Source organism: Mytilus trossulus, chromosome 5 (genome assembly GCF_036588685.1).
Source record: "Mytilus trossulus isolate FHL-02 chromosome 5, PNRI_Mtr1.1.1.hap1, whole genome shotgun sequence".
Taxonomy (NCBI): Eukaryota; Metazoa; Mollusca; class Bivalvia; order Mytilida; family Mytilidae; genus Mytilus; species Mytilus trossulus.
The window spans coordinates 8,053,660-8,081,621 of NC_086377.1; the positions used below are offsets into that span (position 1 = coordinate 8,053,660).

A 27,962-nucleotide genomic window follows, 5' to 3' on the forward strand; every position below is an offset into this window, starting at 1 on the left:
TACATTGTATTTTCAGTTTTATCAGCAAAAATTGTATCGAAAAAGGTTATACTACTTCGAATATTATTACAATCGACAAAACGTAAACACAACGTTAAAATGTTACACACACACAGACACGAACTATAATATAACAATGGCAATTTTCCTGACTTGGTATAGGACATTATTAAAGATAAAAATGGTGGGTTGAACCTGGTTTTGTGGAATGCCAAACCTCGCACTTTAATGGCAATGTTAAATATAACATTGAAAAGACAACATGATATTCATGATATTACAGGACTACAAAACAAATAAATAGGAGAACGTATTAGACATAGAAACACATTATTAATAGATAACAAAAGGCATCAGGTTTAAAGTAGTTTATGCAAAAAACATTTCTAAGTAAACCTTTTTGCTATCAAAGTGTCCTTCTATCTTTAGGTTTGTAGAACTTTTTAATTCCCCACCTACGATAGTAGAGGGGCATTTTGTTTTCTGGTCTGTGCGTCCGTTCGTTTGTTCGTCCGTCCGTCCGTCTGTCCCGCTTCAGGTTAAATTTTTTGGTCAAGGTAGTTATTGATGAAGTTGAAGTCCAATCAACTTGTAACTTAGTATACATGTTCCCTTTGATAAGATCATTCTAATTTTCGAAACGCCAAATTATAGAATTTATTCCAATTTCACGGTCCACTAAACATAGACAAGAGTGCACACACTGAAATGTCTCGCCTACCTTATTAATCATTGATATTATGTTGATAGTCCTAAACATAAAGCTTTATCAAAAGTGTCACATAAACTTAACATGAACCAAGATAACTAAACATATACCAATGAACTATGGTCAGATGAACCATGGCAGGCAGACTAAACAACTAAAAATTCTTCCATATAACAAATACAGTTGACCTAATGCTTATAGTTTAAGAAAAACAAACCAAAACACAAAAAGCCAACACTGAGCAATGAACCTTGAAATGAGGTCAAGGTCAAGGTCAAATAAAACCTGCACTACTGACATATAGATCATTAAATATTTCCATACCAAATACAGTTGATTTATGGCATATAGTAATACAGAAAAACACCATATCTTTGACCACTGAATAATGAAAATGAGGTCAAGGTCAGATGACATCTGCCCGCTAGACATGCACACCTTACGATCATTCCATACAACAATTGTAGCAGACCTATTGCATAAAGTATGAGAAAAACAGACCAAAACACAAAATTATAACTATTACCACTGAACCATGAAAATGAGGTCAAGGTCAGATGACACCTACCAGTTGGACATGTACACCTAACAGTCCTTCTATACACCGAATATACTAGACCTACTGCTTATAGTATCTCAGATATGGACTTGACCACCAAAACTTAACCTTGTTCACTGATCCATGAAATGAGGTCGAGGTCAAGTGAAAACTGTCTGACGAGCATGAGGACCTTGCAAGGTATGCACATACCAAATATAGTTATCCTATTACTTCTAATAAGAGAGACTTTAACATTACAAAAAAAATAAACTTTTTTTTCAATCAATCACTGAACCATGAAAATGAGGTCAAGGACATTGGACATTTGACTGACGGAAACTACGTAACATGGGGCCTCTATATACAAAGTATGAAGCATCCAGGTCTTCTACCTTCTAAAATATAAAGCTCTACAGAAGTTAGCTAACGCCGCCGCCGCCGTAGCCTGATCACTATCCCTATGTCGAGCTTTCTGCAACAAAAGTTGCAGTCTCGAAAAAATGATAGTGCGAGTGGGGCATCCGTGTACTGTGGACACATTCTTGTTTTCTGGCACTAATTGCTTTAATTTTTAGATATAAATTAAAATTAATATTTCATTCCTATGTCTTATTTTTAGTAACAGTTGCCATGATTGTAGATGGATCAAATTCCCGTGCATCTTTTAAACAAGAAACATTAACGAAAATTCATATTAAATTGTTTCAGAGATTTTATTGAAAATTAACGATCATGGACGATAGACAATGGATGCATGGTAATGGCAAAAGTTAACTTTTTAGGAATGGTGAGCTAAAAAGACAAAGCAGCAAATAAATAACACTATTTTATTAGAACCATCCACACTTTCACCTTAGAAATGTTTTTTGCCTAAACTACTTCCAAAAATCAAAGCGGATACCAAGGATCACTGAAGTACATACGTAGAACATCAATACACATTTATATGCATGAGACCTGCATTGTTCATATAGCAATTTTGCATAAAATTCATAGAATGGAGGAAGAATATTTGTGTTTATAGAAAGTGTTGGTCAAAAACTCTCAATCCTGATTACCTTTGCTGGACAAACAGAAAAAAAATTGTTAATGCTTTGTTGTAAATTTAAGAAATAATTTCTTCATGTCATGCTCTATGCTCATTTTAACATGGGTAGGCATTATATTTGTCGATATTTTATACTAAGCGTCAGCGAAGAGTCTGTATATTACATTTCCTATTTGAAGTTAGTTTAAAAGCTACGAGCAGGGCAAATATATGTTGTTTGATAAAAATACATTATAAAAGTTTATGTTAGCTGCTTAAAAACGTAAATATTTAAAAGGATAAGGATGGAAATAACATTAAATATAAACAGTATGTCTGTGCACATGTGTCAAACATATTTTTTGTGCTCATTAGAACACGGCTTTGTTAACAAAGTGTAATAAGGACGTCATATTAGAATGTGTGTTAAAATGACAAGTCAATTCAAACAAAAACAAAAAAACACATGAAAAAAAACAAATAATTGTTCATTCGACACCCTGCCCCTACAACAAATAAATTTTAATCTTTTGTCATCACAGCTTCATGCTAAAGTACTTTAAAATATCACTTTAACCTGATATATATGAGACTAAAGATTTGAAAAAAAAGACGGACACATTGTCCTGAAATCTACAGGCCTGACAATATCCTAGGTAAGGCATATATAGTTAGCAATAATCTTATACTCCGCTTACAAACATGCAACTCATATTTTTAGTAATTGTATGAAACTTTGATTCTAACAAGAATAAGTAACTGATAGTTTCAATTTAAATTATACAGCCTTATAATAAAATGAAGACAAATGCCTTAGTATTATTTTTATTTGCACCATACAATTTGAATACTAGTAATATACAGTAAACAATACAAAATATTGCACACACAATACCAAATGCTAGTAGCATTTATGTGGTTGAGATATGTGGTTGAGATAAACACTTACAATAGTTGAACAAGTTAAACATTTAAACCTAATTTATTCACTAATATTTCCGCTAAAGGTGGTACCTAACCCTTCAGGGAGATAACTCTATAAAGTCAGCTAAACATTTTATTTACATTGTGTTGAAAAAGGAATAGTAAGCTTCATAATGATCAAAATTGGTGTTTGTCAAACTGCTATATAACCAGTGTAGATTTTCTGAGAAAACAGTTGGTTCAAAATTTTTGAAATTTTTATATTTTTGTTAAAGAGTCAAAGTAAATTCTTTGAGAAAATATATGAAAATTAAACGAGCCAAATTAATTTTAGTGAAAGTGTTGGGTACCACCTTAACTACACTGTTTGGTCATTTTTCTATTAAACCATAGATGAGTTTTTTTTCTTTTACACTTAATTGTAGGCAAGTGAGATTTAAAAGAAAGTTTAACCCCTCCCTTTCCTGCTGTTTTTGGTATTTCATCTCTCCACTAAATCATGGTTCCCTCACCTTTATCCCACTTTTCTCTAATCAATACATATTTCCATGATCCTGCTCATCTATCAAAATATTTACTTAAGATAGTAAAGCTTCAACCTAAATCGTAACTTGAAATGATGTATATGATAATACATATAATAGCACTATTAAAATGATAATTACATAATGTAAATATGAAGACATCAATTTCAAATATTTATTCATTACTATATTGAACTTGCAAAAAAAAAGTTTAAAAATAAATAACATTTTTTTCCAATTGTTAAGGACATTAACAACAACAAGTAATACTATAAACACTGATACACCAATTATAAATAAACTCATCATAGATATCAGGACTAAATTTAGTATATTCGCAGACACTTGTTTCGTCTACAAAAGACTCATCAGTGACGCTGGAATCCAAAAAAGTTAAAAAAAGGCCACATAAAGTATGAAGTTGAAGAGCATTGAGGACTAAAATTTCTAAAATTTTTGCCAAATACAGCTAAGGTAAGCTATTCCTGAGGTAGAAAATCCTTAGTATTTCTAAGTCTCATGGTTTGTCTATAGATTGCCTCATGCACTTTATTTTCACCACAGTTTTTAAAGGTCAAATCATTGTCTCAATTAACATGATGCTGTAAACATGGTAAATGTAGAAACACATATGTTCATTTTTAAATGCATTTCATATAAAGCAATCTATTCTTTCAAAAAGCTTTTTATATATTGAAGAAAGTTGGTTTTCCCGTTTTAATGGTTTAATTTTACACTAGTGGTGTAATTTTTGGGGCCCTTTATAGCTTATTTTTCAATGTGATCCTATGCTTTCTGTTGAAGACGATACCTTGACCTATAATGGTTTACTTTTATAAATTGTGACCTGGATTGAGAGTTGTCTCATTGGCACTCCTACCACATCTTCTTATATCAATTAACCTGCATTGATTTTATTATTTACAAAAAAAAATGGATATATTTAAATATTGATCACATTTTAATGAGTTTGCCTACTAACTACCAAACACAAGAGATGACAGATGAATTTGTATTTATAAAGTATAACCTGTTTTTGAAATCAATGAAAAAAGAATGTAAGCTAAAACTCTACTTATCTTCTGACCACTATAAAACCACAGATTAATCAGTCTTCACAATAAACTTTTAAATCTTCACAGTGAATTGGAACTGTAATTACATTCTATTGGCCTGTTGAGTAGAGATAACACTTTCATATCTTGTTTCGGTTATTCATAAAATTAGAATTCCATTTCGCACACTTCGTGTGCTTATGAAATTCCAAATTGTGTGTGTGCTTGACAGCATATTTACAAGCCTACTGCCTGGCAGGCATGTTGTTGATGGATAATGATGATAATAACTGTGTGTAGATATATACCACACTACCTAATGATTTTTTCTTAAATGGTATTCAAGAGTCACAATAATAAATAATGATATTAATTCTACAATTTTTACTACTAATGCCTCTTGTAGAATACATGGAGCACTTTTCCAATGTTTTTCTTTTCTCTATCAGTGACATATATACATGATATATATATCCTTTATCTGATTCAGCAAAATCACCATAATAAGTCTTTCTCTAAATCTCCTGAACTTTCTAATTGTTTTTGTTGTAACATTCTAATTTCAACTTTGACTGCTAAACAAATCATCCTTTCTTCATGGATTTTATTGCACAAATCAGCATTCTTTTTCTGAAATATAAATTGAACCAAAATGAGACTATAATTCTAAAATCTTACATCACACAATTCTGATTTTCCCTCCATGTGTATGGTAGTCATTTTGATCAAATTCTCAATAACATTAACAGTAACAATTGATGATTGTCAGCTTTTTCAAATTCCCTTGTTTTTTAGATTCTCATTCCCCCCTTCAAAGTATTGAACAAAGTATTGCACATGAGAAATTTGTAAAAGGTTTCCAGATGCAACACAGTATCTACTAAGTAGACTCATCATATATACCAGTACTAAATTTTGTATATACGCCAGACGCGCGTTTTGTCTACAAAGGACTCATCAGTGACGCTCAAATCCAAAAAAGTTAAAAAGGCCAAATAAAGTATGAAGTTGAAGAGCATTGAGGACCAAAATTCATAAAAATTTTGCCAAATCCAGCAAAGGAATTCTATGCCTGAGGTAGAAAAGCCTTAGTAATTCAAGAATTCTAAATTTTTTAAATAGTTAATTTATAAATATAACCATTTCAATGATAATTCATGTCAGCACAAAAAGTGCTGACTACAGGGCTGATTTTCAAGGGCACATAAGACCAATTTTGGTGGGGCTTGTGTTGTCCTTGTTAAGGAAGTGTTTAATAGACCTGATTTGTGTCTTTTTATTTTTTCCTCTTTCCCTTAGGTAACTTCTATTTTTTTATTATACAACAACTAATCAGATGACCTGTATTTACTGTTGTGTATAGAAAAGTGATACATAGAACTATTCTATATATTTATGATGATAAAGAATTGACATATGATTATACATAAAAAATAGGTAAGATTTATAAAATGAAATTTAAAGAATTGTAAGTTTTTGAAGTAGAAGAAACATATTTTATATTGGCTACTCAATTTGGAGTTTTTGGTGATCATAACTATTCAATGTTCTTGGAGTTTGGCATTATTGTTATTTTACTTTCTGCTGACAATTCATATATATGTTGGGAATAGTAAGTGTGACCTTGACCTTTTTGGATAGAAAAAGTAACCCTGAAAACTAAATATAAGATTATAATAAGGTATACAGTTTTTCAGTTGCTGCTGTGACCATAACCTCCAAATTAATTGACCTGTTCCTAATCCAATTAAAACAGGAATGTGTCCATAGTACATGGATGCCCCACTCACACTTTCATCTTATATGTTTCAGTGGACTGTGAAATTGGGGTCAAAACTTTAATTTGGAAGAAAAATTAGAAAGATCACATCATAAGGAACATGTGTATTAAGCTTCAATTTGATGTGACATCAACTTCATAAAAAACTACCTTGACCAAAAACTTAAAGAAAACTTCGCATCATCATGTTCAGTGGACTGTGAAATTGGGGTCAAAACTTTAAACTTTAAACATGTATCATGATGAAAATGTGTACTAAGTTTCAAGTTGATTGGACTTCAACTTCATCAAAAACTACCTTGACCAAAAACTTTAACCTGAAGCGGGTCAAACAAACAAAGGAACAGATACAAAGGCAGATTTAGGGGGGGGGTCCCCTTTTTTGGGAAAAAATTTGGTTGCTTATATAGGGAATCACTGAAGCGTGACTGGAGCTGGCCCCCTCTTAGGTCAGTCAGTGGGCCCCCACTTATGAAAATTTCTGGATCTGCCACTGAGATAGACCCACAGACCAGAAAACATAATGCCCTCTACTATCGTAAGTGGGGCATAATGGTGGCGCATAAAAAATTCAAAGGGGACATTTTTCAAAAAACCAAACATCTTGCACAAATTCTAATGTCACTTGCTGCTGTGACATTGTTCATTGATTTTTTTACAGTAACTTCACAAGAGTTCTTTCTCAATTATGTAAATTATCATATCAGGTAGGGTAAAGATATAGTTTATTGCTTAATCTAATTTAACAACCCTACTTATTATAAATATTGATAAACATTGAAAACAAATAATATTCTAAGTAAAGTTCATGCTAGATTTGATGATAATGTGAGTAACTGAGTTATGTAATGATGACTCGTTACCTTTGTCACATAAATCACTTTTACAAGAATTCTAAAACAAACAATTTGTAACATCATTCTATATTCCACCTGCTAAACATTTCAGAAAACCTAAATGCAGGTGAAGAATGGTGATCAAAATAAACCTGATATTTGTTATGGCAACACATGTCACCAATATGTTAAGGATATCTAAGAAAACAATTGAAGTGTGTTTGATTCCTTGAAGAATTCTGCTACAACAATCTGAGTAATGATTTTTTTCGTTCAACACTGCATTTTGAAAAAAAAGAGCCGCTATGCAAATCACCTGTTTTGCTCATCTTTATGTTTTACATGAATTCATATGATCAACTAGACAAACTTTGAGCTCATCCAAAAGTTTTTTTTAATTGAAAACCGTATGAAAACATTACAATTCATTTTTGAATAAAACCTCATAACTTAGGAAACATAAAATCTAATGAGAGGATATTTTTTTCCATGTGCACGTGATATGACTCATTAAGCAAGTAATGTATATATAGAATAACCATACATTGTCTCAAAATATCATGTAGCTGGGTGGGGACCGTAGCTATTAGGTCCTTATGATATCCTGTGGTCCGAAAAAATATCATAAGGACCCATGAGCTATTGTTCCGCAGCTAGCTACTTTGGTGTTCTTAATTTAGTTATAAACTTATATCAATATTTAGCCTTTTAAGCACATAAAGAAGCTTCATACCAATACAACAGTGATCCATATCTATCCATTTGAAAAAGGGGGATCCACACATGCCAGTTGTATAACAACTGGTGATTCTAACCAAAACTTCCATTACAAAAGCTTTGGTTGTAAAAAATATATGATATCATTAAGGGCTATTCCATTAAAATGTATGTGGGAGGTAAGAAAGGGAAGTTTAATTATAGAATGTGGGTCATGTTTTTTTTTCATTATACAAAATTTTGAAAGTCCCTTCCTACCTTTCTACATACGTTTTAATGGAAAAGCCCTAACATATTTAAATACTAACCTCAAGTGATTCATTGTCCTCTAACAGATCATTGAGTATTTCTTGTAGATCTTCCTCATCCTCATCCTCATCAGAGCTGGAGTCTGAGGTAGAGCTGTACTCCTCCAGGTCTGAGTCCTGACGTAGATATTGTAACTCAGTAATCTCCTGTTGTAATCTATCTATCTCATTTTTCTCTGTCTCTATCTTAGTTTTGAGTTCTCCCTCTGTAATATATAACATTGTATTAATAAGAGTCTGAGGTAGAGCTGTACTCCTCAAGGTCCGAGTCCTGACGTAGATAGCAAGCATTTTATATGATTATCAAATATGAATTATTATTAAGTCAGTGTGAAGCCTTCACCTCACTGCCAGTCTAATGCAAAAAATAATATAGATAGAATTCATAATAGATCATAATAAATAACACCAACAAACCATGCCCAGTCAAAGAAAACATAATGGTAAGAAGTACAGCACATATATCTAAATAAACTCATCATATAGAAACCAGGACTTAATTTTGTATATATGCCAGACGCACATTTTGTCTTCAAAAGACTCATCAGTGATTCTCGAATTCAAATAGTTAAAAAGGCAAAATAAAGTACGAATTTGAAGAGCATTAAGGACCAAAATTCCTTAAAGTTATGCCAAATACAGCTAAGGTAATCTATGCCTGAGGTAGAAAAGCCTTAGTTATTTCAAAAATTCAAAATTTTGTAAACAGTTAATTTATAATTCTAATGCAATTAGTTTGTAACGATAATTTTCATTGGACGTTGATAAATATTTTGAGGGGTTAGATTCCACGTTCTACCAGTCCGTAACTAAGAAAGCCACCATTTTGAATTCTGGGATATGTAATTTCTCAAAAAATAAACAAGATATTCACATTTTGAGCCTCAAAATCTCCTTTTAGTCTATATTGAAACCATTCTGAAGCGTACGAAAAGTAAAAATATGTTTAGTATTCATGTTTGACATCCAGAGTAAACACATGACGTCACATTGTTTAGATGCTAAAGGGACAATACAGTTTCGCGGACTTTTTCATTTATGCCATTTTTTAAGCCAAAAAATTTATTAAATGACATTTATTTTAATATGTGGCATTAGAATGGAGATAACTTGATTTTACTGTCGCAAATATCTGTTTACCTATCTCCGCTCCGCGTCGGTAGGTAAACTCAATTTGCGACAGTAAAATCTACGTTTTACGAAGGCCAAGCTTAAAATACAATACAGTTATCTCCTAAATATAACCATATCAATAATAATTCATGTCAGCACAAAAAGTGCAGTTTATATCCTTAACATAGGTATAGCGACTAGTTTATACACATCAGAAAAATAAAATAAAACATTACCAATAGCAATGAGTTCTTCCTCTTCTAACTTTACTCTGTGTTCTTCTTCTTGTAGCTCAATCAATTCTTCATCATCCTCCAAAAAGACACCTTTAAAAAAATATATATATATATACTGCAGCTGTGCTATTTGAGCAGTCAAATTGCATTGACCGTATATTCATATGTCATATACAGTCACTGACTGTATATCACCTTCTTTATGACGTTGACAATGTGTTTCCGTACAGTTTTTTTTATGACGTCAATAAAACATACAGATTAGCGGAAATTCAACGTTGTCCGCTTTAAATTAAGAAATGATGTTTTTTACCCAAAATACTTCATTTAGAACAGTTTTAAGATCTGCAGTATATAAAGAATAACCATACACTGTCTCGAAATATCAATGTTATTTGTACTCGGCTCGAAACAGGTAGAAATGCTCGGCACAGCCTCGCTTTCTACCTGTTTCTAAGCCTTGTACAAATAACATTGTTTTTCAAGACAAAGTATGGTTATTCTATATATATATATATATACTTAGTACCTTTGTCCATTTGATAAGTTATAAGATTTTTTCATAGTTCTTTCTTAATATGTTGTACTGTTATACCAATGTCCCAGGTTGGGGCCGGAAGGGATCCCACTTACCTGTTTAATCCTGCCACATTATGTATGAAAGTGCCTGTCCCAAGCTAGGAGCATGTAATTCAGTGGTTTTCATTTGTTTATGTGTTACATATTTGTTTTTTGTTCAATATTTTATACAAGGCCATTAGTTTTCTGGTTTGAATTGTTTTACATTGTCTTATTGGGGCCTTTTATAGCTGACTATGCGATATGGGCTTTGCTCATTGTTGAAGGCCGTACCTTTATCTATAGCTGTTAATGTCTGTGTCATTTTGGTCACTTGTGGACAGTTGTCTCATTGGCAATCATACCATATCTTCTTTTTTATATATCAGGTAGATAGGGGTATACTTTTAAAGTGATAGATTTTTCTATACAAACTATGATATATTATTATTTTTTAATAAAGTTCTTGTATTATTTTAATTTTAGTTTCTTGTGTACAATTTGGAAATTAGAATGGCATTCATTATCACTGAACTAGTATATATTTGTTTAGGGGCCTATAAAGGACGCCTCCGGGTGCGGGAATTTCTCCTTACATTGAAGAACTGTTGGTGACCTTCTGCTGTTGTTTTTTCTATGGTCGGTTGTTGTCTCTTTGATACATTCCCCATTTCCATTTTCAATTTTATGAAAAATTAACATTTACCAATAAACACGGAACAATGAAACTATCAACTGTCATATATGCATACAATAAAGAAGTTTAGTTTTATATAAAACCCAGGTTTACCCACCAGTTTTTTTTATAGAAAATATGTGTACCAATTTGTAAACATGGCAGTTGTTTTTCACTTGTTTTGTTGATTTTGTCAGGTTTTTTATACTTTCCCTATTTTGAATTAGCCATGGGGTTAAGTATTTGTGTTATATAGATCTAGGATAGATGTGGTGTGAGTGCCAATGAGACAACTCTCCATCCAAATAACACTTTATAAAAGTAAACCGTTATCATGATTACAGGTTAATGTACGGCCTTCAACACGATGCCTTGGCTCACACAGAACAACAAGCTAAAAAAAGCCCCAAAACTACTAGTGTAAAACCATTCAAACATGAAAACCAATAATCTAATCTATATAAAAAAATGAGAAACCAGAAACACGTATAAATTACATTAACAAACAACAACTACTGTACATCAGATTCCTGACTAAGGAATGTGTTTTTTTATATGAAATAATAAATTGCTTGTACAATATCTAAAGTCTATATCATACATACTGTCAGACTCCTGAACATTTATAAACTCGGCCACATCTTGTTCAGCAGTAGTGACTTGTTCAGTAAGGGACTGTTGTGGGAGATGTGATTCAACATCATCCTGAACTTCATCTTTTAAATCCTGAACTTCCTCCTTAAAATCTTGAACTTTCTCATTAGAATCTGTGGCATCTGCATCAACTAAAAAATGGAAAGGTCAAATTTGCTGTTTCAGAATCTATTTTAGCCATTTTAGGTAATATTTTCAAAAGCGTACACCAAAACATTGTGATTGGTTCTACACAATGGCAATTAACCCAATGACATTATGTTGTTTTCATTTTGGTGTTCAAACAATGAGATCACCCATAGTCCTTTAGATTCTGAAAAAGGCAAAATACCTCAGCTGAGTAAGATAGAAATCAACCTTATGCAAGTGCATGCATGTACATGTATACTGTAATTTTTTTACTGAAATTATTGTGATGCTTCAATTAATAAGAATTATGTGACTGTGGGAGTATCACAAAAATTATAACTTTCATTATAACATATATCTGTATGCATCTTCTCTTACAATTCCAAAAACTAATCACCATGCTTGTTCATTCTTTCAAAATCCCAATAGTTTTTTTAATTTACAGTACAGTGATGTACATGTATAAGACTTTCATTGACTTTGAAACATTCAGAAATGTAAGAAATATTTTGGTCTCTTTTTTAAGGTTCTCATAAAAACTGACTTATCTCCCTTACCTGTAGTTTCTGTTGATGGTTCCTGGCTTATCTCCTTACCTGTCAATTCTGTTGATGGTTCCTGGCTTATCTCCCTTACCTGTAGATTCTGTTGATGGTTCCTGACTTATCTCCCTTACCTGTAGATTATGTTGATGGTTCCTGACTTATATCCCTTACCTGTAGTTTCTGTTGATGGTTCCTGGCTTATCTCCTTACCTGTAGATTCTGTTGATGGTTCCTGGCTTATCTCCCTTACCTGTAGATTATGTTGATGGTTCCTGACTTATCTCCCTTACCTGTAGATTCTGTTGATGGTTCCTGACTTATCTCCCTTACCTGTCAATCATATTGATGGTTTCTGACTTATCTCCTTTACCTGTAGTTTCTGTTGATGGTTCCTGGCTTGTCTCCCTTACCTGTAGATTCTGTTGATGGTTCCTGACTTATCTCCCTTACCTGTAGATTCTGTTGATGGTTCCTGACTTATCTCCCTTACCTGTCAATCATATTGATGGTTTCTGACTTATCTCCCTTACCTGTAGTTTCTGTTGATGGTTCCTGGCTTATCTCCCTTACCTGTAGATTCTGTTGATGGTTCCTGGCTTATCTCCTTTACATCTTCATCTTCCTCTATAGTTCCTGTGTCACTTTCTTCGCTGAACTCTCTAGCCTGTATATCTTTTTGTTGCTCTAAGATATCTTCTACCTGAAAAAGAATTCAATAAATTTAGAAAATATTGTATTTTGGTAAATATTTAGTTTCAGAGTTTAGTAAAATTCAGATTACATTTCTGTAAAAAAATTGTACTTTTGGAAATTTGCACTTTTTATATATATATATTCATATCTACTCCTAAAAGGTGGCAAACTCCTAAAAGGTGAAAATTGTAGGATAAAAAGATTTTGTTTTTCTAAGACCAAATTTACAGTCCTAAGTTTAGCTACAACAGCATTTAATTTGTGTTCCTTCTTTCAAGTAATTTTAAAATAAACACAAGTCAAAACATGACCTCAATAGTTAAAAATGTTAATACACCTGAAAATAAGCTTCTTGTCTCACTGTATTAATGTTTGACATTTTTTACCTGTTGCTCAAATTCATCATCTGAACTTTCAGCAGATCTTTGTTTCTCTTCATTTACATCTCCTGGTAACTGTTCTGTCCCTTCAATTTGTTCTTTTATTTCACTAACAATGTCTACCTTGTCTGCTTCTGTCTTTTTATCTTCAGTCTGGTTTTCAAACATATCTTCATTTTCTTCTTCTTCATCTTTTTCCTCAATAACAGTCATCTCCGACGATTTTTCTTCAAATTTTTCTTCACTTACAGTCATTTCTTCAGTTTTTTCTTCAACTTTTTGCTGATCTTTTATGTTTTCATCTACGACAAGAGATTCTTCCACTTTCTCAGACTCAACATTTTCTTCATTTTTGTTTAGCTCAATAACAGCAACTGTAACTTGTGATGGGGCTGCATCACCTTTACGTTTAATAGTCTCTTCCATTTTCTCATCATTTTTCTGACTTGCCTCATTCTGATCTACAGCTTTGTCTTTTTGATGATCATTGGCTGTTTCAGATGGAGGCTGAGGTGCTTGTTTTTTATGTGGAATTTCCTTCAATTCTAATTTAAGTTCCTCATCTTGTGATGTTTTAGATTTTTTAACATCCTCAGATTTTCTTTTCTCCTTTATATCACCTCCTTTTCTGGCCATTTTTATCTGAAAGAAATAAAATTAAATCATTGATTTGGTACAAGAATAGTGCCGATTTATGTTATTTGTATGCATCAGGATTTACAATATTTCAGGTAAAACAGAATAAAATAGGACAGAAAGAAAAAAGAAAGAAAGAACAAGAGAGACTGACAGACAGACAGAAGAGGGGGTGGGGGTATCCCGAGGTGTAAATATTTAAAAAAAAAAAATCCTGACATCCTGAAATTCGAAAAAAGGAATCCCTGATCATGAAAGGGTCAACCCTGAAATTCCTAGTCCAATTCCGACATCCAAAAAAATATCCTTACCCCTCTCTTTCCAGAGAAAAAGACAGATATTTATTTGGTCTGGATTTATATCAAATATAGCATTAGTCTTTACATTCCATAAGCAGGAATTTATGACTGTTGTTTTTGCCAGTCAGTTTAACAAAATTCTTATTGATGAATTTCTGTCAAGAATATTTGATGCCACTGACAAAAATAAAATTTGTGCAGAAATTTCAATGAAAGAAAGTTGGGGTCAGCTCTCAAAAATTGGGTAGAGTACAGTAAAGTAAAATCACATGTGTTTTTTTAAGCATAATTATCTCATTCATATTAAGTACTTCATTGCTATAAATGTCATTATATATCATCCAATTATTACAAATTGAATTGGTTTTTTTAACTTGGGGTCCACTAACTATACTCAAGGTGATAGGATGTGCTCATGGAATAAGTCACCTTTTCAAACTTGAAAATATGTGAATAGGTCAGGAAAACTATCCGAAATATATGAAAAGGTCAATAAAGTTCCCATAACTTCTTCACTGTTGTCTTTCTTGGTGTTCTCTGTTGTGTTTTTATCAACAAATTTTTCTCTTTTGACTCTTTTGTTATTCCACTCTTACATGATCTTACATTACACGACATGAAACCAAAACAATATTGGAAAAGGTTACATTTTCACCTAGGCAATATACATGATATATGAATAGGTATACATTTTTTATATCTAAATTATACAAAAAGGGTGAGGTAAGAGAACCTGAGTGGCACCCCCTATCAATTAAATATTGAAGTAGCCCCTTAAGTTTTCTACCTTTCTTTTTAGACTACATTTTCACCTAGGTATACATTTTTTAAATCTAAATTATATAAAAAGGGTGAGGTAAGAGAACCTGAGTAGCACCCCCTATCAATTAAATATTGAAGTAGCCCCTTAAGTTTTCTAACTTTTTTTTTAGACTACATTTTCACCTAGGTATACATTTTTTAAATTTAAATTATATAAAAAGGGTGGGGTAAGAGAACCCAATCAATTAAAAATTGAAGTAGCCCCCTAAGTTTTTCTACCTTTCTTTTTAGCTGAGTGACCACTCTCTGTACTTCCCATAACTGTTCCTCTTTGTCTTGGTCAGATATTCCAGTCCTTAGCTGGTCATGTAAACTGTTCAGTAACGATTCCTGTTTTAGTAGCTCCTCCTCCAACTGTGCAGGACTGTCCGGTAGCTCTAGTGACCACTTGGAATGAGCTGGTTTGATGGGTGGCTTGTACCTTTATAAAATTAGACAATGCGTAATAAAATCATTTATATACAATACAGCTAATCAATAGTTTTGACCTAGGAATTTTGACTCCTTTACTGGCATACAGGTTGATGTGTCTTTTGGATTGCTAATTATAATATGATGCTTTTATTTCACTTTATTAACAAATTGTTGTTGTAACTTAAACACCAGATGCTCCGCAGGGCGTAGCTTTATACGACCGCAGAGGTTGAACCCTGAACGGTTGGGGCAAGTATGGACACAACATTCAAGCTGGATTCCGCTCTAAATTTGGATTGTGATTAAATAGTTGACACAGCATAGGTTTCTGACACAGAATGAATGTATTCCAATGAACTTAAAATATTTGTTTTCTCTTAGAGCAATTCACTATGCTGTTGAATATTAATCCTCTCAAAAAAATGTTTGAAGAAATTTTCTTTTTATTTATGAAATTTCAAATGAGAAAAATTGAACCCAATTTTTTAATCACATCCCCCTTTCCCTTATTCCAAAACTAATTTCAATTAAAATATTCTAATGGAGTTTGCAACAATTTCTGCTCATTTAAATACATCATAAAGTTGATTCTGGACAAAGAAAGATAACTCCAATTAAAAAAAATTCTTGCAGATATTTCTTGCTTACTATACTGGACAAAGAAAGATAACTCTTAATTAAAAAAAAAATTGCTATTTCACAATATTGTGAAATTATATATTTCTTGCCATTGCACAATACTGTGCAATTGAAAAGACTTGCTATTGCACAATACTTAATATAATAATTTTAGATCCCGATTTGGACCAACTTGAAAACTGGGCGCATAATCAAAAATCTAAGTACATGTTTAGATTCAGCATATCAAAGAGGCCCAAGAATTTAATTTTTGTTAAAATCAAACTTAGTTTAATTTTGGACCCTTTGCACTTTAATTTAGACCAATTTTAAAACTGGACCAAAAATTAAGAATCTACATACACAGTTAGATTTGGCATATCAAAGAACCCCAATTATTCAATTTTTGATGAAATCAAACAATGTTTAATTTTGGACCTCGATTTGGGCCAACTTGAAAACTGGGCCAATAATCAAAAATCTAAGTACATTTTTAGATTAAGCATATCAAAGAACCCCAAGGTTTCAATTTTTGTTAAAATCAAACTAAATTTAATTTTGGACTCTTTGGACCTTAATGTAGACCAATTTGAAAACGGGACCAAACATAAGAATCTACATACACAGTTAGATTCAGCATATTAAAGAACCCCAATTATTCAATTTTGATGAAATCAAACAAAGTTTAATTTTGGACCCTTTGGGCCCCTTTTTCCTTAACTGTTGGGACCAAAACTCCCAAAATCAATACCAACCTTCCTTTTATAGTCATAAACCTTGTGTTTAAATTTCATAGATTTCTATTTACTTATACTAACGCTATGGTGGGAAAACCAAGAAAAATGCTTATTTGGGTCCCTTTTTGGCCCCTAATTCCTAAACTGTTGGGACTGAAACTCCCAAAATCAATACCAACCTTCCTTTTGTGGTCATAAACATTGTGTTTAAATATCATTGATTTCTATTTACTTTAACTAAAGTTATTGTGCGAAAACCAAGAATAATGCTTATTTGGGCCCTTTTTTGGCCCCTAATTCCTAAACTGTTGAAACCAAAACTCCCAAAATCAATCCCAACCTTTCTTTTGTGGTCATAAACCTTGTGTCAAAATTTCATAGATTTCTATTAACTTAAACTAACGTTATAGTGCGAAAACCAAGAAAATTCTTATTTGGGCCCTTTTTGGCCCCTAATTCCTAAAATGTTGGGACCAAAACTCCCAAAATCAATACCAGCCTTCCTTTTATGGTCATAAACCTTGTGTTAAAATTTCATAGATTTCTATTCACTTTTACTAAAGTTAGAGTGCGAAAACTAAAAGTATTCGGACGACGACGACGACGACGACGACGCCAACATGATAGCAATATACGACGAAAATTTTTTCAAAATTTGCGGTCGTATAAAAAGATCAGGAACACCTGCTTGACGTCTCAATTGAATTTGCAACGTTCATAGTAAATTATAAGACATAGAAGATAAGGACATTTTCGCAATATTGATTGCTATAATATTCATAAAAATGAAAGAAATAAAGTCTTTATGTTTTTTAATCCTACATATCATGGAAGGCATTCTTTGCTCCCACCAAATTAAAATGGCAAAATGTTGAAAGTTTCTTAACGGTTTTTTTCAAAGGGGGGAAAATTTGTTAATTTTCCAGTTAGTATCAGAATTCAAAACATTCGGTCATGTCATGCTCTATGCTCGTTTTTACATAGATAGTAATACATTTGTCAATATTTTACTTCCTGCTATATATGGATTTATTATAAAAATATATAATATGAGGCAGGCATTACCTGAAATGGGAATGAAGTCTGTATGAATTATTTTTTTGTAACTTAAATATTGTTAAAAAAAAAGAAAAAAATACCTTAACGTTTCCGATTTTGGTTCTGTTGTTAGGGATTTCAGTTGTGTCGTTATTAAAGTAATGACGTCATATGCAATGTCAACAAAGAAACGCTATCATCAGGTAACGTTTTTTCATATCAAGGAATTATTTAAAATGAAATTGGTATTGCGTTCCTTCCTATTTAAATATATATTTTACTCAAAGATTCATACAAAAGAGACCAGAAAAGGAAGTACATTGTAGATTTCTGCGCAGGTCCGGTATTTCAAAACATGACATAAAAAAAATTGAACGATTTTGAGTTCATTAGTACAATGAAAAATTCGGGAAATTTTCCCGTATTTTTTTTTTATTGAATTTTCGACTGTTATTGGGGACAAATATAATTTCTTCCTTTGTTTCAAAACACAAACTTATAATTTTTTAACTGACCCTATAAAAGAAATAGAACTATGAAAAATAGTTAAAATATCTTTGTCATACAATATTCTCTGCTTTAAATAACTGTTCTGAACTTACTTTTTGAGTTCTGTATGTTTAAACAGTTGTTTAGCATGAGAGAAGAGAACATTTAACACCCTGTGACTAATCTGCATGGTAGGACTCAGTACAATGGACACGTTCTGTAAACTCATCTTATTCTCTTTTTGCTGGAATAAAATAAATGAATAACAACTTAACCTTATTTTCATTTATGTTATTTTTGGTTAAGTTACGTTTTAACTAGCCCTCTTAAATACATGTGTCATCAGTCACATGTATCATATATTGTACATATTAGTATAACTTTCAATGACATTTGGCATACACACTATCATCAGTCACATGTATCATATATTGTACATATTAGTATAACTTTCAATGACATTTGGCATACACACTATCATCAGTCACATGTGTCATATATTGTCTGTGTTTACCTACCCTCTCAATTATATGTGTCATACCCACTATCATCTAGTCACATGTGTCATATATTGTCTGTGTTTACCTACCCTCTCAATTATATGTGTCATACCCACTATCATCTATTCACATGTGTCATATATTGTCTGTGTTTACCTAACCTCTTAACAACATGTGTCATATGCACTATCATCACCCATATGTGTCATATATTGTCAGTGTTTATCTACCCTCTTAATAACATGTGTCATATGCACTATCATCACCCATATGTGTCATATATTGTATGTGTTTATCTACCCTCTTAATAACATGTGTCATATGCACTATCATCACCCATATGTGTCATACCCACTATCATCTAGTCACATGTGTCATATATTGTCAGTGTTTATCTACCCTCTTAATAACATGTGTCATACCCTCTATCATCTAGTCACATGTGTCATATATTGTCTGTGTTTACCTACCCTCTCAATTATATGTGTCATACCCACTATCATCTAGTCACATGTGTCATATATTGTCTGTGTTTACCTACCCTCTCAATGACATGTGTCATACCCACTATCATCTAGTCACATGTGTCATATATTGTCTGTGTTTACCTAACCTCTTAATAACATGTGTCATATGCACTATCATCACCTATATGTGTCATATATTGTCAGTGTTTATCTACTCTCTCAATAACATGTGTCATATGCACTATCATCAGCCATGTATGTCATATATTGTATGTGTTTACTAACCCTCTTAATAACATGTGTCATATGCACTATCATCAGTCACATGTGTCATATATTGTCTGTGTTTACATACCCTTTCAATGACATGTGTCATATGCACTATCATCCAAGATAACAGCATTCTGTTAGGTTTGGGTAAATCATGAATCAGTTTATGGAACCTCTCAACTTTGCTCTTTTCACTTTTCAGAACTGAAAGTAAATCATGTTAAGAATGTCATAAAAATATCAGTATAAATTTCTCTAAAGTTTATCACATAACTAAATAAATATTTTTCATACTTGATGTTTCATTAAAATTTTGGAATTATAGTTATAAAAGGTGATGATTTTATATATAATTTAAGAATTCAAAATAATAAATGCCTAATATCAAATTTTTTGAAAATGAAGATTTTGCTTAAGAAATACAATTGATTTGAATATTTATCATTAGGTCTCAGTTTTCGAATAAATCAGGGTCAATTAACATTAAGTTTACATTGACAGGGCTACAACATTTTCTTAACTTAACAGACTACAATGAATGGAAGTTTTTAATGACCTTTCGAATAAACTAGTGAGGTAATTATGCATTGAACAAAAAAGGAATTAAACTTAAACTAAGAAAAAAGTTCAACTTATCAAAGTTTTCAACACAACCAAGTTCAACAAACATAGGTTTGACTGTAGATTAAGCAGATCTATGAAAATGCTTCAATAACAGCCCAGACCAACCCTTAAAGTTACTTCCTACCTGAAGCTTCCTCAAACTTTGGCATCAGCCATGCTGTCAGGACAGGTTCTGGTAACTCCCTAAGGAACTGTTTCAGGAGACTGGCCACAATGTTAGGTTCATGTTCCTCAAGAAACACAGGCAGACCCTTGTTATAACAGTCCTTTAATAGCTGGATCTTGGACTTCACACCAGAGATTCTGTAGATCCCTTCACAAGATAACCCTGTAAAATGATAAATGTTGATTTAATTAGTAGATTAGTGCGAAAAATGCAATGGAATGGGTGTAAAATAAAAAGAAATAATTTTTAAAGTTTCATGCCATTATCTATTTGCAGTATTTATTAAGATTTCAATAATTAAATCATTCTTATGTTTAGATTTTAATAAATAGTGGATGCAAGCTATACTTTATTGTAGTTTTAACATGGGTAGGCATTATATTCGTGCTTATTTTTGCTTGAGCGATAATGAGGGCTATATTAACATGAATATAATGCCTACCCTTGTTACACATATATAGTGGCATATAGTTGTTTATTTATGTATCATTAGGTCTATATATAATTGTTGAGAGTTTTCTCATTAGTAATCATACCACATCATTTTATATCATATTGTGTTTAACATACCATGTTCCTCAATATAGTCTATACATTCCCTGAACATAGCTGGGAGTTCTACTCCATCATAGCATCTATTTCTCTCCACGGCCAGGGTTAGTTGTACTCCAAATATGGCTTTCTCAGGTTCTTCTACAAATATACATATAGAATTTAATTTTGGATGTAACGCGTCTTCTGATTGGCTGACGTTATTTTGTTATGAGCCCCTAGACATAATTTAGTCCTCTGATCGTGACGTCATCAACATGTTTTCATGGTTTTCTACTGTTTAAAATTGAATTCTGAATTAAATTATTAGAAACGATTATAATATTTTTTATGTCTATTCGAAATAACATTAAAAATGTGGTGCACACTGTTAAATAACCTGCTACACGCGTTATTCGGTGTGCACCAAATTTGTTATGTTATTTCGAATAGACAGAAAAAATATTACAGTCATTCCTTAAATAAGAATATTTTACACTTATAACAAAGACTCTTGGTGGTTTTTTTTTATATAACTTATCATAGGTGTATTTCTCCACTTCTTTTTGATCTGTTCTGATTTAAGAGTTATACAAGAATGCATATTTTGTTATGCTGAAATATAAGTTTTCTCCAACTAAAAGTTCAAAGTATTAGCAAACAGGTTGTAGGTGTCAGATTGTTTGAAAAAACACACAGGTGTTACAACTCATGGTTTCCAACCTGCCAACCAAATATTAAGTCCTTCTATTTTGGAGTTTCCGGGAAAAAATATTAACTAAAAGATTTGATGGACAGATGAAGGAATACACTTCTAAGGTGATCACAATATAGCCGCTGACTCCATTCAAGAAAAAATTACAATCTAACTCAAAATCAAATTTTATAGCTGACTATGTGGTATGGACTTCGCTCATTGCTGAAGGCCGTATGGTGACCTATAGTTGTTAATGTCTGTGTCATTTTGGTTTATTGCGGACAGTTGTCTCATTAGTAATCATACCACATCTTCTTTTTTTTATTGAATATAAATGATTATTAGATTTCAAATTATTCTAATAAGGAACTGTTAAATGTCATGATCAGCATAAAAAATGATACTGTTGAAAAAAAATATTATAGCAATAATTGTTCTTTGTATAAGTCACCATTTTGTTCCTTGCTCATGATCTAATTCGCCGTTTCAGAATCTAATGCATCCTGGGTAATATTTTCAAAAGTGTACACCAAAAAATCCTGATTGGTTAAAAATGTCATAAACATTAAAACAATGTCAATTTAACCAATAATGTGATGTTATTTTCACTTTGAGTATGAACAATGAAATTACCTATAATCCTATAGATTCTGAAACAGCAAATTAGCTAATGATAACAATTATAACTTTTTTCCAATTATCAGATAATTAGTACATAGTAAACCATGGTAAATAAGTAAATTTAGATGTAGTATACTGCTGTACTCATTAGTACCTGATGTTATTATTGTGTTGGTGTACTTACTAGATGTATCTGTTACTTGTTCCTCAGGTTTGTTCTTCTTTTTATCTTTCTTATGTTTTTTGTGCTCTTTCCCTTCTTTCTTCTTTTCTTTTTCTTCTTTTTTCACCTCTTTCTTTTCATCCTGGAAAAAAAATGATTTTGCCTTTATTTCTTTTAAAAAAGACTGATCTTACTGGTAGGACTTTTTTTCAGCCAGACATCACTAGACATTGAAGACCTGTTGGTGACCTTCAGCTATTGTCTGTTCTATGGTCAGGTTGTTGTCTATTTGACACATTCCCCATTTCCATTCTCAATTTTATGAATGATATACATTTAACACAGTAAACTATTCTGCCCTTATTTTGTATACTACTGACTGGGAAAGCTCAAATTACATATAGTTAAACACCATACATGCACCCTAAGTTTAAGTCATTTATGTTATGTTATGCCATTTGGTCATTGTTATATTATAGTTCGTTTCTGTATGTGCTAAATTTTTACTTTGTGTTTCTGTTGTGTCGTTTGCTTTCTCTTATATTTAGGTCACATCACTATAAGACCTGTCATAGTACTTTTCAATTCCAAATTCATGTATTTGGTTTTGATGCAATATTTGTTATTCTCATTTGATTTTGTCTAATGCTTAGGTTGTTTCTGTGTGTGTGTTTAATGTTGTGTCATGGTTCTCCTCTTATATTTAATGCGTTTCCCTCAGTTTTAGTTTGTCAGTCCTATTTTGGTTTTTTTCCCCCATGGATTTACAAGTTTTGAACAGCAGTATACTACTGTCGCCTTTATTTTTACCTTTACCTGACCCAAATTTTTAGCATTTTATGTATAGAAATCATCAAATACTAGGTCAAATACTGTATCTTATATTCATTTACAGCTTAGCTATAGGCCCCTCCTAATTGAATACTTTAAGCTTTGGGCATAAATATACAAAATTGAAGCTGGCGTGTTAGATTTTCATATATACGTTCATGTATGTTTTTTTCTGAAATAAAGATATTAGCATGAAAAACCTGAAATAAGGTCAACAGAAGGCGTAAATTAACTTTTATCTTTCTTCTTCTTCTTCCGAATACGGGAGTAGACTCCTAGGTAGGAGTGTAAAACTTCCCAAAACTTGTGTGCTATGTACATATGGACTTAATTTAAAAACAATATGACAAAGAAAAATCGTTATCAATAACATATATACATTATGTACAGTGGCTTTAAAGTTTAATAAGTTGCTGTGGATCCTTCAAGTGTTAGAGTGGATATGCCACTTTTGAAGGATTCCAGGGTGTCAGACATACCTATTGCTTCAGGTAGTGAGTTCCAGTCCGAAATAGTGCGAGGATAAAATGAAAATTTATAGAAATCTTTATTTGTGGATATTTGCCTAAATTTATGTTTCCCCCTAGTGCGTCTATCAGAAATTGTTAAGTTGTCCTTAGGAACTTCCACTAACCCCCAATTTATTTTATACAGCATAGTTAATCTAGCCTTCTTCCTTCTAGATACTAAATTTTCCCATTCCAATGATTTTATTAAATTTGAAACTGCTCCAGGTGATCTGTCTTTATAATCATTAAAGACAAACCTGGTTGCCTTACGCTGTACCTGCTCAACCTGAGTGATGTGTTGTTTTTTGTATGGATCCCAGACAGGGGAAGAGTATTCGACGACCGGACAGACAAGTGATGTGTACGTAAGGTTTTTAACCTTACGTGTGCAGTTTTTTAAGTTCCTACGAAGAAAACCTAAGGTCTTATTTGCCTTACAAGTAATATTGTCAATATGCGTTCCCCAATCAAGATCATGGCTTATGGTTACGCCTAAATATTTGCTGTCTTTTACTGCTTCTAAAATATGATTATGTAATATATAATCAAAAGTTGAAGGTTTACTTTTTTTAGAAATATGAATTACATAACACTTCTCAGGATTAAAATTCATTTGCCAATCCTCTTCCCATTTTACTAAACTAGACAAATCTTTTTGAAGTAATTGTGCATCAGAACTATTATTTACATTTCTATATAATAAACAGTCATCTGCAAAAAGTCTTGCATTGCAAGTTACATGTTCGGGTAGGTCATTTATAAAGAGTAAAAATAATGTTGGGCCTAAAACTGTTCCCTGAGGGACACCAGAATCAACTGCTAATTTTGAAGATTTTACACCGTTTAATAGTACTTGCTGTTGCCTGTCAGCTAAAAAGTCATTTATCCAATTTAAATTTTGATTTCTAATACCATAATATTCTAATTTCTGGGCTAATCTTTTATGGGGGACTTTATCGAAAGCTTTGGAAAAATCTAAAAGTATGACATCTATTTGGTTACCATATCCCAATGATTTAGCAAGATCTTGTATGCTGATGATAAGTTGGGTCTCACAAGACCTTTTGCTTCTAAACCCATGCTGACTATCATTTAATATGTTATTAATTGTAAGGTGTTTCCTTATGTTGCTTGTTAAAATATGTTCTAAAATTTTGCAACATATTGCAGTTAATGAAACTGGTCTATAATTAATAGCGTTATGCTTGTCACCTTTTTTAAATATAGGTACAACATTAGCCTGCTTCCAATCATTTGGGATTTTACCAGTATCAATAGATTTTTGGAAAAAGAATGTCAAAAATGGAGACAATTCTTCTGCAAAATTATGTAAAAAATATGCTGGCAGATTATCAGGGCCAGTGGCTTTATGTGGATTTAAGTTTTTAAGTAATTTTAATAAGCCATTATTACTAATAAATATGTCTGGCATAGTGGGGTGGGGACTTGTACCTTTTTTTGGCATAGAGGATGTATCTTCGGTTGTAAAAGCCTTTTTAAATTGTTCGTTTAGGATGTTAGCTTGTGTATTCGGCTCACTATACAATAAGCCATCCTTTCCTCTTAATGGTGACACTCCAGATGTTTCTGTTTTTTTGCTTTTAATAAATTGCCAGAAAGATTTAGGTTTTTCTTCTAACTGGGGGCTAATTATTTCTTGCATATATGTGCTCTGGGCTCTTCTTATTTCTCTTTGAGCAGTAGCTTTTAACTTTTTATATTTATCTTTATGTTCTTGTTTACCAGTTTTTTTAGCTTTGTTGTAAGCTTTACGTTGCTTTTTACATAAATGGTCTATATCCCTATTTGCCCAAGGGTTGGTGTATTTAGATTTAGTGATTTTGCTTGGTACATTATCATCTATTATTTTATTACTACCTTCTTTGAATTTATTCCATAATTGGTCAATATTTAAATTTTCATTAGTCTGAGATATAAGTTCAGATATAAAATGAGATGTTACGTCTTTTATCTTTTTAATGTCTACCTTTTTCCATAAATAAATTTTATGTTGTGATTGTTTAGATCTTTTGGGCTTGCAGATTGCATCCACTAAAACAATATCATGGTCAGATATACCTGGTATAGATTTTATTTTTGTTATTAATGCAGGTTGGTTTGTGCAGAAAAGGTCAAGTATATTATCTTTCCTAGTTGGAAAATCAACCATTTGTTCAATGCCTAAGTTGTTAAGCATATCTATAAATGCTTCATTCAGCTCCTTAGGATACATTGAGCCAGATATATTTTGCTCAGGCCATTTTATGTCTGGAAGGTTAAAGTCACCACCAAGCCAGAAGGTGGAATTTTTTAATTTTAACTTAAGTTCATTAATTTCAATGATCATTTGTTTGAGATAGTCTATATCATTTTTATTTGGTGGTCTATATGCAGAAATAATAACTAAGGATTTAGTATCAGTTATATTAATTTGGGCAGCAATAAGTTCTACATTTTTGCTTTTATATACTTCTTGGCAAATAATACCTTTTTTAATGGCGATTAATACACCTCCACCTTCTTTTCCGACCCTGTCGTTTCGGAATACATCTTCAAATAGTGTGTTTGGAAAAATTTCAGAAGATAATACATCTTTGTTTAACCAAGTTTCATTACCAATAATAATATCTGGTTTAGATGATGTTAATAAATTTTCAATTTGAGGAACTTTATTTTTACAACTTCTAAAATTAATCTGAAGAACTCTTAATGAGTTTTGTCTATTAATATTCTTATTTCTTAATTGCTTCGTCACGGGTGGTTTAGGTGATGATGTAGCAACTGGGTCTCCAAAGTTTTCATGACTATCATTTATATTAAAGCTTAAGGAAAAAGCTGAACTATCTGAAAGTACTGAATATGAGTTAGGGTTCAAAATAGAATTACCTGATGAGAGGTATGATTGAAAAATGATTCTAGAGTGATTAGGAGTATCACATATCGGGCATATCCAAAGTGCTGATGAATTTCCAAACTTTTCATACATTGATGGACTTATATTTACACATCCAATATGACACCATTTATCGCAATTATCACAAACAATGGCATCACTGTCCCAGGTACACTCATGCGAGCAAATAGAGCATGGGTAACTGGAGTCATTCAAGTTTGATGGGCCAGGGTTGGTTTCAACCTGGTTGCTTAAAAGAATTCTGATCAAAAGATGAATGTGGCGATCTGATTTGCCAAAAACACATTTTCTTTTAAAATTGGACACATGTAAGTGCCAGTAATAAATCTGAGTAGATACCTCAATTGTTGTGTCACATTGAAGGCTGATAGTGATACCCTCATATTTGTTGGAGTCTAGTATATTATTTTGTATATTAAACTCATTGACGGTGCTCAGAAAAATAAAAAATGTTGAGCAAATCACGACTAAGCTATGTTTAAACATTTTGACAGAGTCTAAGTGTCATAAAAATATAATCAGTGAAGAGAAGGATGGTGACTCTCATACACATTCATAACATGTTTAATAAGACAGTTAGTAGTTAAAACCTTTTTATTTCAGGAATAAGAAATATCAACAGACTTTTTATAGTTGACTGTGAACTGTGGGACAGCAATAACATTTAAACAATAAAATTGTTAATTTCATTTGATAAATGAAATATTTCTGAGAATCTTCAAGAAACAGGCGTAATTTTTGTTCAGGTTTCCAAATAATGAGGAGTGATGAAAATCTGTAAATTTAAACATGTTAAACATCAACTTTGAGTAGCCTCTTAGGTATTTTTTATGTTGATGTTGATGTTTATTTTTTACAACCTAGACTACACATGAAGGTATCACAAGGTTGGCATGTTTTATGTTAAACACCATGTTTAGTTGCTAGTTTCTGGTTGTACCTGTGCCAAGTCAGGAGTTATTTCAGTGGTTATCTGTTGTTACATACCATATTTGTTTTATCTTTTATCTTTTCCATAAATCAGGCCATTAGATTTGTAGATCAAATTCTTTTACCGTTGTAATATCAGGCCTTTTATAGCTTTCTATGTCCTACAAGTTTTACTCATTGATGACAGCTGTATTGTGATGACCTATAGTTGTATACAGCAGTTGACCTCTGGTGGATATTTCCAATGTTCTCCGATGGGCATTTTTAGTAGTGTGATGCTA

General features: G+C 32.1%; 1 protein-coding gene across 1 annotated transcript in view; it reads right to left on the reverse strand.

Annotated features, from left to right (window-relative positions):
* Positions 1–3,086: 3,086 nt before the first annotated feature.
* Positions 3,087–27,962, reverse strand: part of LOC134718500 (ralA-binding protein 1-like) — a 29,315-nt gene continuing 4,439 nt past the window's right edge. The window contains exons 5-16 of the mRNA XM_063581075.1: positions 22,519–22,639; positions 21,056–21,178; positions 20,444–20,647; positions 19,781–19,899; positions 18,572–18,702; positions 15,382–15,583; positions 13,412–14,047; positions 12,903–13,032; positions 11,610–11,789; positions 9,771–9,860; positions 8,422–8,627; positions 3,087–5,410 (exon numbers count right to left, since the gene is read on the reverse strand). Coding sequence (XP_063437145.1) covers positions 5,276–5,410; positions 8,422–8,627; positions 9,771–9,860; positions 11,610–11,789; positions 12,903–13,032; positions 13,412–14,047; positions 15,382–15,583; positions 18,572–18,702; positions 19,781–19,899; positions 20,444–20,647; positions 21,056–21,178; positions 22,519–22,639 — 2,277 coding nt within the window. The 3' untranslated portion in view covers positions 3,087–5,275. The remainder of the gene's footprint in view (positions 5,411–8,421; positions 8,628–9,770; positions 9,861–11,609; positions 11,790–12,902; positions 13,033–13,411; positions 14,048–15,381; positions 15,584–18,571; positions 18,703–19,780; positions 19,900–20,443; positions 20,648–21,055; positions 21,179–22,518; positions 22,640–27,962) is intronic.